Here is an 18,354-nt window from a genome sequence, read left to right on the forward strand (position 1 = left end):
CCCCCCAAGCCCCTTCCCAGGGTGCCCCGCGCACCGCCCCCCGCCGTTCCCGGAGCAGCAAGATGGCGGACACAATGAGGAGGAGCCGCCGCCTCTCCGCGGCCTGAGCGGGCCGAGCCCAGCCGGAGCGCGCCGCCTGCCGCCGCCTGCCACCCCTCCCTGCCCGCCGCTCATCCCCGCCGTCCCGCCGGGCCTCGCCCGTCCGCTGCTGCTGCTCCTGCTGCCGCCGCCGCCGCCGCCCGGAGCCCCGCCCGGCTCTCTTCAGCGCCGCCGCCGCCCTCGGCGCGGCCCGGCCCGGCGGCGGGATGAAGCTGACGGACAACGTGCTGCGGAGCTTCCGTGTGGCCAAGGTTTTTCGCGAGAACTCGGACAAAATCAACTGCTTTGACTTTAGCCCCAATGGCGAAACCGTCATCTCCAGCAGTGACGACGACTCCATCGTTCTTTACGACTGCCAGGAGGGCAAGTGAGTGGCGGGGACCCGGCCCGGCCCGGTGTGGGGGTGCCTGACCTCTGCGGACGGGGGGGCCTGCCCTCCGGGGTGGTGGTGGGGCATTGTGGTGTGTGGGTCCCTGAGGGGCGCCGGTTTGTGGCTGCTGCCTGTCGCGTCGTTGGAGGAGAAGTTGTGCCTGGCTCTGCACGGTGGTATTGCCCTGAGGAGGTGGCAGGTCTGCCCGCAGGGTGGTAAGCTTTAACATTTCTTCTGTTGTTTTTTAGTGTAGGATTATGAGTGGAACCGCAGCCATGTCTGACGCGGGTAGGGGGATTGTAAACGGCTAAAGCGGGGCGCGGAGATGGGAGCGGTATCGTTCTGTCAGAACCACGGGTGTCTCTGCTCGTTATCTCTGGTCGGTTGGAGCCAGCGGTGAGGCTGGAGCTAGCGATGGTGATTTCCCAAGTGTGGGAGAGTTCACTGCTGTGAGAACTAAATAGTTGTTAAGCTTAAGTCTGGTCCCATTTCCAGGCCTCGGGGTTATTACAAATATGCAAACTGACTTCTCAGGCTTCTCTGGGCTTAAGTCTTGCTAATTAAAATAGGAGCAATTGCTGTGAGCAGCGTACAGAAGTGCTATTTTAAAGAACCTAATTTGAGTGTAACTTCGTGCATAAATGTTTTAAGCCAAAAGGTGAAGTTGGTGTGGTGTGTGTTTACTGTAATGTCTGAAAACTCGATGGTGTTTTTCCTTAAAACCTAGTTCCAAAGTGGTGTCTGGGAATGTGGCAGATAAAGGTGGCCCTCTGTGCTTTCAATCCTTTTCTCTAGTTGCGTTTTTATTTGTAAAGCACAGTTAAGGTACATGTGTGATTTGCATACATCTTCGTCTTAAGTTATGTTTAATCAATCAAGGTGTTTATTGATTTCTGTTACTTAATAAATTAAAGTGTTTGTGTTTTGCACTGAACAGAGTTGTCCAGTTCATCTTTCTTCTTTCATTGATCTCACAATACTAATCCAGAAATTTGCACAGCACTTGAGATACGGTGCTCTTGTTCAGAGGATAAGAACGTGCAAGTAAGACCACCAGTGACACTTGCAGTTGATGTCTTGGAACATACACAAAAGGCATTTGTGTTTTATGGGAGTTGGCACAAATTGAGCTAAATGATTCCATTATCCCATTAAAATCTTTCTCAGTTGCTGGAAGTATGCATTTTGCTGCTTTAAATTGTTTTAAATTTTTAAGTTTTAATTTTCATGTGCTTCTTGGTGTAGAGATGTCATTTGGTGGTAATTTTTTTTTCTTTTTTTTTTTTTGTTAAGTCACGACTAGAGGGCATCACATACATACAGAAAGTGAAAGAGAAAGGAGCGTGTGTATTGTGGCAGAGAGAATAAAAAGGACAGGGTAATGCAGGAATTAAAAAAAAATAAAAAATGGCTTGGGAGTACCAGGAGGTGGGTGTGTCAGTGTTGTGTATATTTTCTAGTAAACCAGGTGTTCTAATCCTTCTGCTTTTCAAGCAGACCAAGGTGTCTCACTTGCTGTGTTTGAAAGATTGTATCCTGCATATTCTCTTAATTTTGCAGACCGCTTATTATATGTTATTTTACACTTTTTTAGCTTGCTTGCTTTACAGGTTAAAGTTGTTGGTGCTTCCCATCTGATAGAGTGAACTCTTATTTGAAATTATTTAACCTCTGTTTATGTAAGAACAGGTAACTTTATATGTATGGTGTCTGCCTTGGATTGCATTTTAGATTCTAATTTTATATGATAGTGGAAGGGCTGAGTGATGTTAATACAGATGGTATTGATTTGCTCTTCCCCTGTCAAATTTGTAAAGTATAGTTGGATGGGTTGTGAGGCATTTGGTCCTTTCATCCTTATCTCCATCTAGTCCTGATGTATGCTTTACAGCAGAGGGTTTGCTTTAATTAAGTTAAATGTAGAAAATGGATGGTGGTCTGCTGCAGTGCTACAAGGCAATGAGAGTAGTTTCATCAAGGCAACCTCTGTTTCAGGATGCATTTCTTTAGTGGTTATACAATTAATTTGAAGGTTTCTCATGTACTATCAACTGATTTAAAAGTGTAACTGTGAGTTTTAGTGGTACCTAGGGATGCAGGACATATTTTTTTCTCTCTCCTGGAAAGTTTTAGCTGTGAATTACTTTGTCACTAGGGATTCATGTGGAGATGAAAAATAAAATCTGTGAACGATCATTGTTGTGACAGGGTGGAATTTGGCAGTTTCAGGCCTATAGTTTACTTTTTTCTTAAACCACCATTTCAAGGGCCTGGAACTCTCACCTTCTTGTATATGTCATTGTTAATGAATATAGTGGCCAGGAGGAAGTGTCCTGCTTGCTGGTGTTGGATACCCTACTTGATCAAGTGGCCTGAATGTTAAAACTTTTCCCCATGTAAAAGTGGCAAAATTTGGTGTATGTTCCCCCTGGCCCCTGTGCCCCGTTAATGAGCAGTTCTGCTGGTAGAATTAAAATGCAGTGGTGTTTGGTTATACTTTCCGTACACCTTCACCTAGCTTGCTTTGGTTTGCCATGCCAAAATGAGCCATGTAGCTATGAGAGTTGTTACCAGTATGACCAAGCCCCGCCTCGGTGAACTTCAGTTTCTAAAAGTGTCAGAATGGTTTAGACAGTGATGTGTAGCCGAGGAGTGACAGGACAAGATTCTCTCCTTGAAACACCCTTATGGTGTATATTCTGAGCTTAGGCAGCAAGCTTGAAAAATTTGTCCTGCTTCCTCATGAGCATCCAATAATTTTGGACCTGAGGCTCCACTTCTATTTCAAAATGTGCAAACAATGAAATTGTTAGTATTGGTTTTTTTTAACCCATTCTGCATCACCAAATACCTCCACAATAGGCTGGCTCAGAAGCATAACCAAGAGGCTTACCTGTGCCTGTCGGGGCTTAAGCATGAACTCTGAAAACTCTTAGAACAGAGTTTTGTGTTGGGATGTACAGCAGTCCTTGAGGCTCAGAACAGGAGGCTCGTGGCTGCAGATTTTTAACCCTGGTATGATACAGTGGTGGTCTAGCAAAGGTTTAGTTTGTATTTCAGTATATATCAATTGTGTATTATTTATACAACGAAAGACGTGATGATCTGGACCCCTGCTTAGATGTGGTGTTTACCGGACTTCTCAATGAGCCTGGTTTTGGATGATGGTTTTAACTGCAGGAATAGTGATTCAAACCAAGGCACAGATATTATTACAAACCTCGCCTGTGTTGTGTTCATCTTTATAGCAGATTTGACTGTGATCTCATAAAGCATTTTTCCTTGGCGATACTGCTTGATTTGCAGGTGATCTGGATAGATTAACCTTGAACTTGGACTTATGTTTAGTGATAGTGATTTGTTCAAAAATATGTAAAACTTAGTTTTCTTGTTTTGTGTTTTTAGATAGTTGATTGCGAACAGCTCTTGTGTGAAGTGACATGCTTCTGCTTCTATTGGCTTACTTGAAAACTTCACCTTTCTTAAAACACAGAGTACTTTCTCTCCTCTTTTTGGTAAATGTGCTTTTGTCCATGTGTCGAGCTTTGTCTCTGTGTATATTCTTTGGTATATATTCTTTCATTCTGAATAGAACTTCTAAGCTTTAAACTTTACATAGCTAAGGAAGAGCCAGGCTAGGCATGAGTCTTAGTATGGTTCACATGTTTTGATTTTTGGTCGGGTTTTCTTTTTTTCCTTTTTCACTTTGGTCAACAGCGTAGCTGAGGTTACTACAGAGAGCAGTATGAGGTAGTGTATCAGACATAATGTTACAGAATTTTGGTGTCTAAATTTACATTTGATATTTTAAAGCACATATAAGTATGTGCTATTTTCAATTTGTAACATGTTTGCATCTGAAATTGATCTAAAAGTCTGCTGGAAGAACTGAGGAAGAATCGTTGAGATGTGGTCTGTGGTACAGGTGGTATATGGGTTTTAACAACCAGCACTGTATTGGCTTTCAGTTAATGAAAGCTTGTCCCCAGCAAGTTTGTTTGAAGTCAAAGCCCTATGGCTTCTCCTGTTTGAGATTTAATCTTCAAGAATGAATGTCCGTTTTTGTTCTGATATGAAAAATCTCCAACTCCGGTTCTTGTTTGGGTGTGTCCATTTGAGGCTAGTGAAAACAAGGAAGAATTGAGCATTTTAGAAATACTTAATCTGAGAGTGTAGTCTGATAAACTTTTCTTACGGCAGCAGTATTGGCTTAAACTGCTTCTGCTGTTTGTTTCCATTCCCATGCTGTTGTCCTTGGTTTGTGTTGGTAAAATATCTCATGGGCCTGTGTAATAACCAGAGTTATGAATTTCTACATTAAAAATAACTCCCAGAAGAGACTGTATTATTTCCAATGTTGATCAGTACCCCTGTTGGTTGACTGCCCAGCTTTGAAACCACTGTGCTGCCTCAGTTGAGGAAGAAAGGGGAATGAGGGTGGTAGAGACCTTGCACTGCTTAAACAGGTGCTGCTGTAAGATACGCTTATTAACCAGCTTTACTTCACAGTTTACATTTCTAGTACTGCAGTACATTACTTGCTTACCAGACCCCTGAAACTCCAGTTCTGTATGTTACCTTTGCTCTCACTAGAATGTCTTTATTTCTGTTGCAAAATGTTACATTTGAGTTTCATGCTTTAATAAAGATAATAAAGCTCCTCATATTCTTCTTAGAGTAGACATCATGGGAAAAAGAATTTTTGGAGGAGACAAATAAGTGTGTTTTGCAGGTGTTACAGGGAACTCCTCAAGCGTAGGGATGGTCTTGGAGAAAGCACCAAGGTGCTCATTTGAAAATTAAATACAAATGCTTTTCTTTCTTTGTATAAAGACATCTGACTACTTCAGACAATCTTGTAATATCTCGATGAAAACAAACCTTGTTACTGTGGTGAGTTTTCCTTTGAGCTTTTTGTCGCAGTGAGTGCAATTATTTCTGCTTCCTTCTGACAGACCAAAGAGAACACTGTACAGTAAGAAGTATGGAGTGGACCTCATCAGATACACGCATGCTGCCAACACTGTCGTATACAGCTCCAACAAAATAGATGGTAAGTGATCCACTGGAGCTGAATGTATTTAATCTCCTTACACTTAAAACTACATGCCTGGATAAATAGCTCTAAAGAGCCGGGAGGAAAACATGGCAAGATAATTCGTCTGTCTCTGACAGTGTGTTTAATGTTCAGCTCTAATACACAATTTGCTGATATTCCCTTGAACATGCTGACGTGAGTTTTGTTCATTGCTGCAGTAACGAAGGGATTAAATGTTGCTAGTGTGATAAAAGTTCAGTTCTTGATTCTGCTCTTCACTTTGCCGTTTGATTCCAGTGCTGTCAGCCTCCCTGCCTTAATTTCTTAAGCAGGAAATGAGGTAGAAAGAGCATGTGGCCAGAAGGAGGGCTAAATGCTATAGCTCTGTCTGATACACACACACAAGTCAACTGCAAAGGAAGGGAATATTTTTCTATTCTCTGTAGGCGGCAGGGAGGGCAGGAAGTTCAGGTAACTCAGCAGATTACCAGCCAAGCCTGGGGGAGGTCACAGAGCTCTTCTGAGACTGGCTTTGCTTCTGTTAATCTGTTTTTTCCATGTAATAGACAAAAATGCCGTTTTCATGCCATTTTTCCACAGTCAGTGTCTGTGATAGCTATAGTCTGTAAATCAGTGACATCAAAGGGCTTCTAGAGCTTTGTGACAGGCTCTTTGTTAATGTATTTGAGTTTATTTTAAAATTCAAATCTAAGAACTGACAGATAGGTACATTAATTCTTCTGTCAGGCAATGCTTCCTCAGGTTGGAAACAGCTAGTGTTGATTTCAAATTTTGTCTTCTTTTGTTTATTGTAGTCAGAGTCTGAGAGTTTTTCAGTGAGCAAGTCTCATAGCACAACACTTTATAAATAGGTTTTAACATTGTATTTGTAACTTCATAATAATTTCTGGAGCAGTGGTTTTGTTTTGGTTTTTTCCTTTGCAGAGATGGGGCTTGTCAGTAGAGATACTGGTGCCTTATGGTATGTGCTATGTTACTTCAGGAATTCAAGAGGATATGAATTCAGGGCAGATATAAGTTAAGAGTTAGGAAGTCAGGTTACACTAGAACAAGCTGGGCCTGAAACTAGAGGAACAAGGAAGTTTCCAACAGAATCAGATTTAATTGTGTAAAAGGATTAGAAGTGTGACGGGAAGCACTTGCCTTTTTAGTCTGTTTCACAGTCTACTTTTTTTTTAATTATTACTTGGTTATGTCACATTTCTGACTTGGCTGTTATTTAATTTACAACTAATTAACAATTCAACAAAGCATTTTTAATGCCATTTTGAGTTGTAAGCTTTTGTTTGTAAGCACTAGTAAGCCTTTGAGGAACAAAAATTTAAGAGTCTTCATCCTGCAGGGTAGCATTATGATAAATACTTAACTAGAAGAAAAGAAAAAGATAGAATGTAAAGGTGTGTGTTGCTTTTATGAACAGTAAGCCTAATAACACCAGCAGTGTGTTCTGTAGTCCCTAATGCATGCAGTCTTGGGCAAGGTGCCTTGTATTTAACCTGTTAATGCAGTTATTGGAAGGGAAAATTAACCCAGGGACATGTTATTGGAGCACTGGTGCTTGTTCCCAAGCATTTTGTGTGTTGGAGTTGCTACTGATCCACTTCTGAAGATTGCTTCAAGACCATTGATCCTAGTTCTTCTTGCCTGATTCCAGGCTGAGGTAGTAGTTTGTACAGTTTGAGGGTCTATGATACCACCCGGTACAGGAGATAACTGTACAGGCCACTGCCTTGCCTGGGACAGAGCGCTGCCAACAAAAAGGATCGCAGTTCCCCAGTGCTTCCTCTTTAGCAAAGGAAGATGAAATTCTTCACGGATACTTCAGAAATCAGGTAATGACAGTTCTTGCAGGAAAAACTAGAGATGTGTCTTAACAGTATGCTTGAAGCACATCAGTTCTAGCCATGATGGGATGTGACACTGGCATTGGGGATTTATGTTTTGGATAGTCACCTCAGCTCACTTAGAGCCTTTCAGAATGGTGTGTCTTCAGCATCGTGATTCCAGCTTGATCAGTCATCTTTAGTTTTCTTGTAAAATACTGGAGGGTCTTCTAGAACTCTGATCTGAGCTTGATGTGAGACCTCAGGCAAAGATGGTAACTTGGTCATTTTTTCACAGAAACTAAAGTTTGCTGAATGAGCCTTTCAAAAAGCTCTGAACACAGTACCCCTTATGAGTGTTGAAGTGCTCTGTGCAGATTGCAACCCATTGGCTCTTGTTCTTCCAAGTCAAAAGTAGAAATGTCCTTTTCCCTCAGTTTCTTTGGAGCCTCAGCCAGACTTGTTACAGCAGTACCGAGTCTCTTGGCACTGTATGGTGCAGGTGCAGAATGCCAATCTCTTCTATCCAGCAATAGCTTAAACTAGTGTCCTCTAACTAATGTGAGAAGGGATTTTGCTGATGCTGCTTTCAGATATCAGAGGTTAAACTTGTGCTCTTCATTGCTTAGATGGATCTGCACATAAAGATTAAGAAGTAGCTTCTGTGCTTTAATAATTGTTTCCTCTTAGAAGGATTTCTTCTAATTTTGGGAGAAAGTCTTAACAGCATCTTCCAAAATTCTGGGCTACTCTTGGTATGTTAATCTATACTGACAATAAAATGCCACTTGAGAAATATTGTGGTGCTGCTCTGATTTATGAAATATATTTTTAAGGTTGCTTTAAGTGGACTAAGTTTTAGATTTCTAATCTGTCCTCTTCTCAAAGCTTAGCTGCACAAAGTGCAGAGACTGTGTGAAGCTGTTGACTGTCACATTAAAAAAAAGATATTTTCTCCTTTTAATGGTCTTGTCCTGGCTTTGAAGATCATATTTTTATCTCCTCTGTGGCTAAATGCTAGAATTCACACATTTGCGATGCTTACTGTTTAGTTTGAGACTTACTTGCTAGTTGCGTGCATAGGTATGACAGCAAGATTCATGCTGTATAGTAAAAAAGTGGTAGATCACCTTTGTGAATTTGATAGTCTGTTTTGTGCGAATTGTGGAATAAAACCTACTGGTACTTAAATTTTAGCAACTTCAAAATTAACTTGCATAAATTGCATGTCAGTTTGCCTTTAAGATGTAATATGACTTTAGACTGTGGGAAGTATCTCTCCTGGTGCTTGATTTCCAGTTCTGCCTTGGAAACCAAGTTGCTTTATGTCTGTTTCTAACTTGATTGTGTTTCAAAGTCTGAGTTGAAATCAAATTACCAGACTTACTCACTGTGGCAAGATTGCTGTTGCTGTGGGGAGCAAGTTTACTGTGTGACTGCTTTTAGATAACATTAGGTTCATGGTATAATAAAGCTTATGGTTTGTTTATGTTTTCAGATACAATTCGATACCTTTCCCTGCATGACAACAAATATATTCGATATTTCCCGGGGCATACAAAAAGGTAAGATGTGACTTGGGGGCAATACAAGAAAAATTGAAATGATGATTGTAATAAGCTTGAGTTATGTTATACTCAATTCACTATGATTTTCATTTTGTAGAACTATTCATGGTGATTATGAGCTTGCCCACATCTGTTGGAGTAGTGCGCACTTCTGTGTGTCTCTGACAAATGTGGTCTTCTGTATTGCAGAGTGGTTGCTCTTTCAATGTCTCCAGTAGATGATACTTTTATTTCTGGATCCCTGGATAAAACTATTCGACTTTGGGATCTCCGCTCTCCAAATTGCCAGGTGGGCTATCAAATTCATGTGCATAGTGTTGCATTTTCAGTTAGAGGGATGAAAAATGGATGTGTGCTTATTATAAAACAAAAATACTGCCAGAAATGTATGCTGCTGGTTTAATGTTGGCACCTTCCTGGAATGCTGAAGGAGCCTGATGGCAAATCTCTGAAATACGTGTGTCTCAGTGTGAAACACCACTCACTTTCACCCATGTCTCTGCTGGAGGAGTGCTGGGAAGAGCAAGAAACAACACCCACAGCTGATGAAATAAGAAAAGAGCTGGGTGTCATCAGCTTGTTCATCAGGCTGCTACCCTGTGCAGGGCGTGTTATCTCTTAGATGGTGTCTCTCCTAGGTTGGAAATGGCAGCAGAAGGGGTATTGGGAGATGAATTTTGTCTGAGTGTTTATAGTGTGTTTGCATTTAAAATTGATGCCTTGGTGCAATTAAATTTGATGAAGAAACTGATGATATAAAGTAATGCAGCAGCCATATTGTGTCCCCATCCTTGCATCACCTTTGTTGTTAATCAGACCTACTTGTGAGCAGATTTAACTTTCTAGCAAGGCACAAAACCGTATTTGTCTTTATTTTGCTGGAATAGTTTACTTTTTTTAGTGGAAGCAGGCGTATGTGGGCTGAGAAAAGTACCACAGCTGGCAGCAGGGGCAGGAATGAAAGACTAGGAGTAGAATCTTTACCTTTTATTGGTGATGAGCTGTTTTGTCCCTATATCTGGAGACGTACTGTTGTGCTCTCATTTTCCCATCTCACTGGGGCCATTTTGCTTATGAGAGTGAACTGTTTGTTTATTCCAGATGTTTTAGCTGTAAATGCAAAAGGCAGAAAAGGTTACATTTCTTACAAAATGGTTTTAAACCAGGTGAAACCAAGCTTTTTCTGTCAATAAATCTTAATCTTGCCTTTCTCCAGGAGTATGCCTTTAATGCCAGTGTGTAAATTTCCCTTGGTATGAATCTCAATCTCAGAGTTGCTACAGATGAGTTAGGGTTGTAAATTCAGTAGCAGTTCTGTGATTTATGCTAATGCCTGAAGCTGTAAGAATGTTAAAACTAGGACTTGTAACTGGAAGCTGCATCCAGCAAAGCTCGGGAAACAGGTTGAAGAAATGTTACTTGTAATTGTCAATTTGACCGTGAGATGGCAGCAGTAGTGCCTAGAAATATTATCGGGGAAAGCAGAGACGTCCCACTTGTGAGGACCCTGAGCATTGGCTAGCTTACTGCCTAGCCTTCAGAGATCACAGGGAAAACTGACCTAAATTGGAACGAAGAGAGAAGTAGTAAAGTTTCTAGACTTCTCTAGAGAAGAACGATATTTCAGAAATGCAGACGCTTCTTAAATGTGTTGTTGATTTAATCAAAGATGTGTTCTTATTTATGTGCATATAGTTACATAAAGACATTTGGCTAACACGCACAGACCTGCCAGTCAGGATACAGCAAACTTTTATATCTTGTTGGCTTTCACCAAATTTTCTCAAGTCTTGTCTACTATGTGAGTTAAGGAAAAGTTAACATTAAAAATAAGCACTGATAGTAATCTGTCAATTTTAATATGTAAGGTCTGTTGGCTTCCAGAAGGTATGAGTTTTTGTTAAACAGGCATGGAAAGTTCAGCAGAGGTGTTCACTGGAGCTGTTTGCACTTGCTTTCAGAATACCATTTATCCCCCTTCTTCACAACCATAATTGGTAGAGCATTGCTGTCAATCTCAGCAGCAGTGTTTTGTGGCACTCTGGTATGGTTATTAATACAGCCACATCATCCTCCCTTCTCTGGGTACTTTTTGAGTGGATGACAGCTCGAATGAGGTCTTGATTTGTTCTGATGTAAAATTTGTCACTGCAGCAAACTGAAAGCTCCATACGATGACCTGAAGTAGTCAGAGTTGCTTTTGAGAAGCTGAGCTCTGAACATTTGTAAAATGTTGAAATTCAGTTGTTCCACCCATGGGCTGCTCTCCTGCTCACCATCGGCTCAAAGGATGGAGGTAGAAATGTGAGCACCAGTTTCACAAAATAATTTGGACTACTTCTATTTTCTAGGGTTTAATGCATCTCCAGGGGAAACCTGTGTGTTCTTTTGACCCAGAAGGGCTGATTTTTGCCGCTGGAGTAAATTCTGAGATGGTAAAGCTTTATGATCTCCGTTCTTTTGACAAGGTGAGCTACCCTAACTAAACTTCACATGCTTTTTAGCTTGCAAGAAGTAGGCTAAACTGAGTGCTGAGAGGATTTGTTCACTCTAGCTTACTATCAGGGGTGCCTACTTGACACCTCGAGAGTTTTCAGTAAGTAAACTTCTTATAGACAGAGATGGGTATGTTCTGTCACCAGCTCCTGAAATCCAGTCTTGAACCAACATTAAAGTTAACAGAAGTAAACTTTTTTCAACCTGTTTCAAACTCCTGTTTAGGCTTTTTGTTGGTGGGGTTTGTGGGGGGTTTTTTTGGGGTGGTTTTTTTTTGGTGTGGGTGTTTTTTTTTTTGTTTTGCTTGTTTGGGTTTTTTTTTCTTGCTGCTTATTCTGGAAGAACACTGGCAAAGGTGGAGACAGGATTGTTGGAAAGGATGGGAATTTCAAAGGAAGCTGTAATTTGGTGGGCAGCTGAACTGGCTGAACACTGAGCATAGTTAGTTCCATGGTTTTCAAAGTCAGATGACAATAACACTGGCTCTTTGTCTAACAAGTTAGTAGCCTCGTTTGAATTTCGTCCTACCTTAAATTAATTTCTGCTGTTGTATGTGGTACAGTATGGGACTATTAAGACACCCTACTGTGGCTCTTTTTTGCTATGGAAACTATGGATTCATACTTCTTTGAAACTTACACATGCGATGACATGTTTTTGCCATGATGTTTTCCTCTGGTATCTTGGGACTAAAGGTTTTCTTTTGAAAAATCTTAAACATTTTCCTGCTGGTTAAAAGCAGACTGTTCTTAGCAGCAATGCATAGAGAGTCTACATCATATTTCCAATTTTTTCTTTGAAGGGACCATTTGCTACATTTAAGATGCAGTATGATCGAACATGTGAGTGGACAGGCCTGAAGTTCAGTAACGATGGCAAACTCATCCTCATATCAACTAATGGAGGGTTCATTCGACTGATTGATGCCTTTAAAGGAGCTGTCCTGCATACATTTGGGGTGAGCATGTTGCCTGTGTTACTGCTTGAAACTTGGTGTTTGAAACACTCCCGATGACACACACTTCTGTTTTGCGCCATAGGGTTATAACAATAGTAAGGCTGTCACATTGGAGGCGTCGTTCACACCAGATTCTCAATTCATCATGATAGGTAAGATATTCTTTGAAGAAAAGTTTTGGTGCTCTGAAATTAGGTGTGTTATGCAGGACTAAAGTTGTGTCTGTACAGATGCAGAATGTATTTAATACAATGCAGCTGTAAGATGCCGCCCGGTGCTGCAGGTTGGGCACCCCAAGGTAAGCACTTCAGTCACTCTGCTGTCCAACAGGACCCATGAACACAAGTCAGATGCATTTGTGTGGTGCTGCCCTCTCCTAGCACTTTCTTTTTGTTCTTATTTATACAGCTGGTATGTCAAATATGTTTAACTTTGTGGTAATTTATATCCTGATACTCCTTTTTCCTGGATGAGTGGTGGTCTTGGCAAAACTCTTTTTATTTTGTTCTGGCTGAGAACTTAGTGATTGCAGAAGGTGGCAAGAGTGGGTGGGTGGGTTCTGTTTAATCTGTCTCTGGAGAGCACCTTATTGCACACATTTACCTTCCTGTTGTGTCCTTTAAAATGAAAACCGTAGTGGAAGAAGCTCCAAAACACTTATTTCTGTTCAGTTTTTACATATGGTTAAGTTGTAGCTTGTGCTTCTTAATTTTTCCTCCCTGAAAGGTTATACATATAAATACAGAAGCAGAAAAAAAAAGATCTTGCATTTTTATTAGGAATACTATCTAAAATGAGACTAAAGCAGAATTGAATTATAAAAGTGTTAAGTACCCAGCCTCAGAGTTTGCAAAATGCCATTTTAAAGTGAGAAACCTGTCCCATTGTAGCAGTGTGGAGAGTTGAAATCTCCAGTGAAGCTTCTGGTACTTGGCAAAGTGCATTGAAATTTGGTTACCTTCAATGGTAAAGCCTTTGATTCATTTCTGTGCCTGCCAAGTGAAATATTTATCTCCTTCTGTGTCTGAGCTGAGAACTTGTGTGAACAGTGACTTTTAACCCAGCTTTTGGCCTCTCGCACATCGGTGCAAGCTGGCAAGGATCCTTCCTCCTCAGCTGGGTGGTGTCAGCTCTCCTTTTCTACTGGGTGACTAGTTGTTAACCTCCTTGCCAGAATAGCATTGCACCATGTTGCATAGTTGAGTCTCTGCAGTGCAAAGATTTAAACCTGCTGTTGAGATACAGGTGTGTAAACTGTAGTGATGTTTTGAAAATGCTCTAGTGATAATTTGGGAATATAAATGTTAAGCTGTGAAGATGAGGTGTGCTTGTTCCTACAGTTCTCTGACAGAAAAGGTTATGTACTTCGTTTTCTCTGCTGGCCTGTCCAATGTATCTTGCATATCTTGTTTTCCACTCCTGCCTACAGGTTCGGAGGATGGGAAGATTCATGTTTGGAATGGGGAAAGTGGGATGAAGGTGGCTGTGCTGGATGGGAAACACACAGGTCCTATAACCTGTCTGCAGTTCAACCCAAAATTCATGACTTTTGCTAGCGCGTGTTCCAATATGGTAAGGAAAGTGTTTTAAGTTCCTCATAGCTCAATGAGATGCTGACGTTTTTAAAAATGAATCTGAGAAGGCTTGGTGTCACTAACATGTATTTCCTTGGGCTTTGGTGAGAGCCAGGCCTGTCTGTTGTGTCTTGATTGTACCTTACCTGGCAGGTAGATAGGCGGGGCAGCTCACCTGGCAGGCCAGCATTTGAACACATACATCAAAGCAGAGCAGTGGACAAATGTGCACACAGAAGTATGAGTTCTTTAGGTCACTGTACGTGGCTGGTATTTCAGTTTGTGTAAGACTGGCTTGCTCTGGAGAAAGTGCAATGCAAACCAAACCAGTGTAAACAAGGATTGTAACCTTAAACTGCTGGGAGGGTGCTGCTATCTCTTTGGTAGTCCCATAAGCACACCGGCAGGAAGGTAGCAGTGATCAGCTCCTACAGTGCGCTGTAGGAGAGATGTGTGTTCTGCTCTGTAAAAGATGTTTGTTCTTCCCTCTTTTGTAGGCCTTCTGGTTGCCAACTATCGATGACTAATTCCTACGCTGCAGCTGCTGTCAGATGACTTCCATACTGCGAACAGCAGCGCATCATTGCAAGCATAGTATTGGAATTGCCTAGGTCTCCAAGACTGTGTCCCTGTTCCTGCGTATGTTTCCATATGTCTGACCTTAATTTGCTGCATTCCTTTGCGAGGACTCCTCTACTCGGCCTCCTAGTGTGTTCAGAAGTGGCATGCTACATGTTCTTACCTTCCAATCTGTGCCCAGCAGGCTTCAGCTGAAGTTGGAACTGACACAGTAATATTTCTAAGAGCAATGAAGTCTGTTTTATTTACAAAAATGTTTGTGGCATTTTTTAAAGCTGTAATTGTGTGTTTTCCTTCTGTGAGTGCACAAGGCTATTGATGTTCCAAGGTGGAACGTGCCGTTCCTTCCCATAAGTGCATGTTTTTCACATCTGGGATCTCTCTGGTTTCACTGCAGTCCACAGATGTGAAGTTACTGCTGTGCCAAATGTGAACACTGACAGTTTTCAACTTAAACAGCAGATGCTGGATTTTCTTGCAGTGGAACACGCACCGAAAGAGTGGGTGACTGTAAATATATATTATACATACTGTCATTCTTTTTTTGGCGATGTAGCGTGCAGCAAACCATACAGGTTTTGTCCACTGTCAGAGCTTGCCGAAGCCTCCCTGCTGTTTGCTGTGCCAGCATCCTGGAGAGTGCAGACAGTACTGAGGTCCGGTCAGTGTCCCAAGCAATAAAAGAGTGTGTCAGCAAGACGATGGAGAAACCAAACTGAGACTGAAAGCACAGTCTGCCTGTGTATTTTCCTTATGTATCATCTTGGCTGATCTTACTTGTAAATATTGGGGGGGGTGGGGGGTGGGGGGGCAGTGGGAATGGGCCATATTTTTTTACTTTTAGATATTAAAGAATATGACCTGGGCCAGTATTGCGGGGTGTCTAGGCTGTTTACCTTCACCAATGCAGTTTTCCCCTCCTGGTTTGTAAATAAGCTCCATTAAAGTCTCCCCACATCAGGCTTATACATGTATCCCTTTGTTGATAAAACTGATGTGCAGTTCATTATGCATTTTGTTACAGGCCCCACAGGTTTTCAGCGATAGCCACGAAAGAACCACGCTTCCTTTGTCAGATGGTGTCTTCAGAATTGATTTTTTAAAATCTTACGTGTGACTGTGCTCACTGCTCTGCTGTGGCTTTGCACCAAGGAACACCCCTGCAGAGAGCTGGGAGGGATGTGCTTTCCTGCGCCACAGGGGCTTGTGGGTGAATGGCATGGAAAGGCTGGCAAGCTGATCTTCAAGCCTGGTTCCAGTTTCTTTTTCCTGAAAGGCTGCATTTATCAAATGCATCCACCAGCTGGCTGGGACAGGCCTGGTGTAAATGTGGTGCTCTTTGTTTGGGAAGGTAAGAATACATACTTGGCTTTATGTGCTGGGTCACAGCTTGGAAAGTCCACTCTTTCCCTCAGAGAGTCACATGTGCTTGCCCTCTCCTAAATGTAAAATGCTGGTAAGGTGACAAGCTCAGTAATGGGTGTGTTCTCTCTGCTGTCAGGTGCCAGTCCATACTGGAGAACAGTGCTCGAGCATTTTACCTTAGGTTATTGTCTAGATGTTCCCCTCTTACAGCAAAGTTTGTCTCAGCTGTGGGACAAAGCATGTGTCCCTGGAAAAGTAAATCAGCTTGTAGAACAGCTGCTTCTGTTTTGCTTTTCCTTGCCTTTTTCTTTTTTTTACAGCCCTTGTCACTTGACATGTGCTGTGCTTAAGAGCTGGCAATGGGGTATGAGCATTTCTCCACTGCTGGTTCCTTTATAGTGGCACATGCTGAGCTGCAGGGCTTGCATGTGACAGCTGGCAGGAGGACTGCCCACATGAGGGAGTCTGATAAAGTTGATGTTTGAACTGATACTGTGGTTGAAGCTTCTCCTTAGGCTCTGTGATTTCCCTCTGCTGATGCTAGTGCACCAGTTTAGAGCCATTTCTAACAGCATGGGTCTGTGATGCAAGTTTTCTGCCCTCCAGACTGGAGGAGGGAGGGGAACAGTGGACTGATGCTTTTGGTCTTGCCGAACAGACCTGCTGTTGGAGATGCAGATGAGAGATACATACTATTACACCAGCATCCCTCTTCCTGGCATGTAGTGTCCTGTCCTACTGTCACCTACAAATGCCCAGTGCAAAGGTAGATGGCTGTCTCGGTCCTCACAGTTGACTAGGTTTTCACAGACACCTCTTCAACTCAGTATTGATGTGTTTCAGGCTGCTTGGTGCTATTTTACCATTGATGGTGTTTCTGTAAGCAGCCATAATTTGCAGTGGTTTGTAACAAACAGGTATTTGGGGTTTGTAGTGCATTTTAACAGTCAAATTTTAGTGTTCAGTAGCACTGTGGTCTTTCGGGGTTTTACCAACTGTATTGCCTGAAGAAGTGAACAGATAGCTCGCGGCCGCTTTTCTTGTTCCGTTTCACAGGGAAGCACTTGGAAGTCTTTTATGCTAAAAATGCTCTTTGCTAATGTGGGTTGAGTGCTTGTCCAAAGACAGTTGTTCAGCTCTCTTCCGCTTGCAGTGTTATAAAACATTGTGTGTTGCATCATGAAATGTTTAAGAAAAAGAGGACCAAAGGACAAATCTAGAAGGACACATACACAAAGAACAACATCAGTGGCTTTCTGGTGTGAAGATAAGTTTACAGGTTCATGCACAGCACTAATGTTCAGTTCAAAATTAAAGCTGAATGCCTTCCCAGGGCCAATTGCCACCCACACAGGCAAACACATCTTTCTTGGTTGATGTAGCACTGTTTTCCATCTGCCTTTAAAAGAAGGAAATGTGCCAAGTAGTGTCAAGAAACTTAAGCATCACATATTTCTAGAAGGTTAGACAGGAAAGGTGAATAAAGCTTTTGGCTTCCAGCTTCTCTGTGCTTTTCTAAAACTATCAGGACTGCAATTCCTGTGTTCTTCAGGGCAGCCAGATAATGAGAAAGTAACCTCATTAAAAACAGCTCTCCCAGCTCTAAGGAGTGTCCAGCCTCATGTAAAGCCAAGCAGGAAACCGCATTCCCTCTCCAAATGTGACATTTAAAAGATTAATCTCCCACCGTGTGTTTGGGATGAAGTAAAGACTTTTCTTCAAAACAAGGGGAAAGTGAGATTCAACAGCCCACCTCTAAATAAGCAGTGGTGGTGGCTGAGCACATCTGCTTGGGCTGTAGGAGATTTTGGGTGTAATTCTCTTCTAAGTTTTTGAGAGAGTTTGGGGTTTGTGGTTTGGTTTTGGGGGGGGTTTGTTTTGGGGTTTTGGCTTTTTTTTTCTGAGGCTCCCAGGTCCTTGGTTCATGTCTCAACCCTTGCTCTGGGGGACACAGGAGAAATTGAGTGAACAGATTTGGAAGTAGCAGTGTATATTTTCTAATGCCTCTTGACTATATTTGCACTTTAAGAGGCTTCACCTTGGTTTGGAGTCAAGGGCTAGGATCCTGGTGAGCCTTTCAGAAACTGGTCTCTTTGGTCGTGAGCTGGTATGAGGAGTTTGACTCCTAGGTGGTCTCTACTAGATGAGTGTAAATACATAAAATCAAATTATGCTTTGTCACAAAATACTACATATGTGGAGAACTCACTGTTGTGGCTGTTACCAATAAATATTTTGTAGAGAAATCAGTGTGCTGCAAATTCTGTGTTTGTCCAGTGTGATACAACTTGCTGGTTTCTTAGAGGGGGGAATAGGAAAATCATTCCTTTAAAAGACCCTTTGTTCTGGAAAGTCAGAAGCTCTGTAGTGGAAACTGTGACGCTCTGAAGCTATCCCTACATAAATTGCCCATTTTAAGAGGTTGGGGTTTGTTTTTTTTGCCTAGGAATGTATCAGGCTAGG

The 18,354-nt window shown here is 42.0% G+C and overlaps 1 protein-coding gene across 1 annotated transcript; it reads left to right on the plus strand.

Annotated features, from left to right (window-relative positions):
* The first annotated feature begins 21 nt into the window (after positions 1-21).
* Positions 22-18,314, plus strand: WDR82 (WD repeat domain 82). Its single transcript, XM_064453989.1, has 9 exons — positions 22-466; positions 5,425-5,522; positions 8,850-8,916; positions 9,109-9,208; positions 11,271-11,387; positions 12,218-12,373; positions 12,456-12,525; positions 13,803-13,945; positions 14,445-18,314. Exons 1-9 carry the CDS (start codon positions 306-308, stop codon positions 14,472-14,474), a joined length of 942 nt encoding a protein of 313 aa, XP_064310059.1. The 5' UTR covers positions 22-305; the 3' UTR covers positions 14,475-18,314.
* Positions 18,315-18,354: the final 40 nt, after the last annotated feature.

Source organism: Phalacrocorax carbo, chromosome 6, assembly GCF_963921805.1.
Source record: "Phalacrocorax carbo chromosome 6, bPhaCar2.1, whole genome shotgun sequence".
NCBI classification, from domain to species: Eukaryota; Metazoa; Chordata; class Aves; order Suliformes; family Phalacrocoracidae; genus Phalacrocorax; species Phalacrocorax carbo.